The sequence below is a fragment of the Myotis davidii genome, unplaced genomic scaffold, assembly GCF_000327345.1.
Source record: "Myotis davidii unplaced genomic scaffold, ASM32734v1 scaffold167, whole genome shotgun sequence".
Lineage (NCBI taxonomy): Eukaryota > Metazoa > Chordata > Mammalia > Chiroptera > Vespertilionidae > Myotis > Myotis davidii.
This window is the reverse complement of record NW_006300048.1, coordinates 2,606,579-2,607,728: the sequence shown is the minus strand read 5'-3', so window position 1 is coordinate 2,607,728 and position 1,150 is coordinate 2,606,579. Positions and strand designations below refer to the sequence as shown.

Here is a 1,150-nt window from a genome sequence, read left to right as displayed (position 1 = left end):
CTCCCCTGGCACCCCCACCCCAATGGGACTCCCCTCACATTTGATAGAACTCCCATCCCCCCCCCCCAAGTAACCAAAACCACCCAGTGCCCCCAAGCCTGGTGCACCAGTCCCCGGTGACCTTCTCCAAGTACCTTTCAGGGCAGGAAGCTTCTGCAGCTCCCGGTTCTTGCTGAGATTGAAGCGGGAGGAGCTTTGCCGTCGCTCCTTCTTGACAATCTGGGGGCCCCCTGAGTACTTGATTTTGCTGAGCTGCGTGGGGGGTGGCGTGCTGTTGCTGGGACGCTTGTTGGATGCCGGTGGCTGAGACTGGGGCTGGGGCTGGGGTGGCGGCTGCGGCTGGGCCTGGTCACACAAGTGAATTGTTGAAGTCCCTTCCCCAAGCTCCCCAGACGTCTTCCCAAGGTGGATCTGAGTGCGCATATCTGCGTACTAATGTGGCCGGTAACTCTGCCCCCAGGCCCGGGCCACCCTCCATCCCAGCCCATGTATGTGCCCTGTCCTGAAGGAGCTAAGGCCAGGGTCAGAGACGCCTACGGTTATCCCTGGGCGTGATCACAAAGGGAAGTCTCCCAAAGCGACGCACAGAGCCTTCAACATGTTCACTCCAGTTCACGGGTGGGGTGAGGGTGAACTGGCTAAGCCAAGTCATGGATTGATGGCAACAGAAGTCAAAAGAAGCTATCCTTCCAGGGCCTCGCTGGAGGTGGTGAGGGGTGGTGTGTGAGTGCTGACTGAGAGAGGGCAGGAGGAACCTTCTGAGTAATGGAAACATTTTTTATCTTAAAAAAAAATACACACACACACACACACACACACACACACGCTCACGCACACGCTAGAGACCCAGTGCACGAAATTCGTGCAAGGGGCTCGGCCCCTTGCAGCCCCAGCTTCCTCAGGAAGGTCGTCCAGCTATCTGGTCTAATTAGCATATTATGCTTTTATTATTATAGACTAGAGGCCCGGTGCACATAAATTTGTGCACTCTGGGGGGAGGGGGGAGTTCCTCAGCCTGGCCTGTGCCCTCTCACAGCCTGGGACCTCTTGGGAGATAACGACCTGCTGGCTTAGGCCTGCTCCCGGGTGGCAGAGGGCAGGCCCAATCCCTAGGTGCAGCCCCTGGTCGGGCTCAGAGCAGGGCCAATTG

At 57.8% G+C, this 1,150-nt stretch overlaps 1 protein-coding gene across 4 annotated transcripts in view; it reads right to left on the bottom strand.

Annotated features, from left to right (window-relative positions):
- The window catches only part of PPP2R5D (protein phosphatase 2 regulatory subunit B', delta), a 21,838-nt gene that overhangs the window by 5,016 nt on the left and 15,672 nt on the right, over window positions 1-1,150 (bottom strand). For all 4 annotated transcript variants that reach the window (XM_006776353.2, XM_015572225.1, XM_006776354.1 and 1 more), the window contains one exon: window positions 135-345. In XM_006776353.2, the coding sequence (XP_006776416.1) occupies window positions 135-345 (211 nt within the window). The remainder of the gene's footprint in view (window positions 1-134; window positions 346-1,150) is intronic.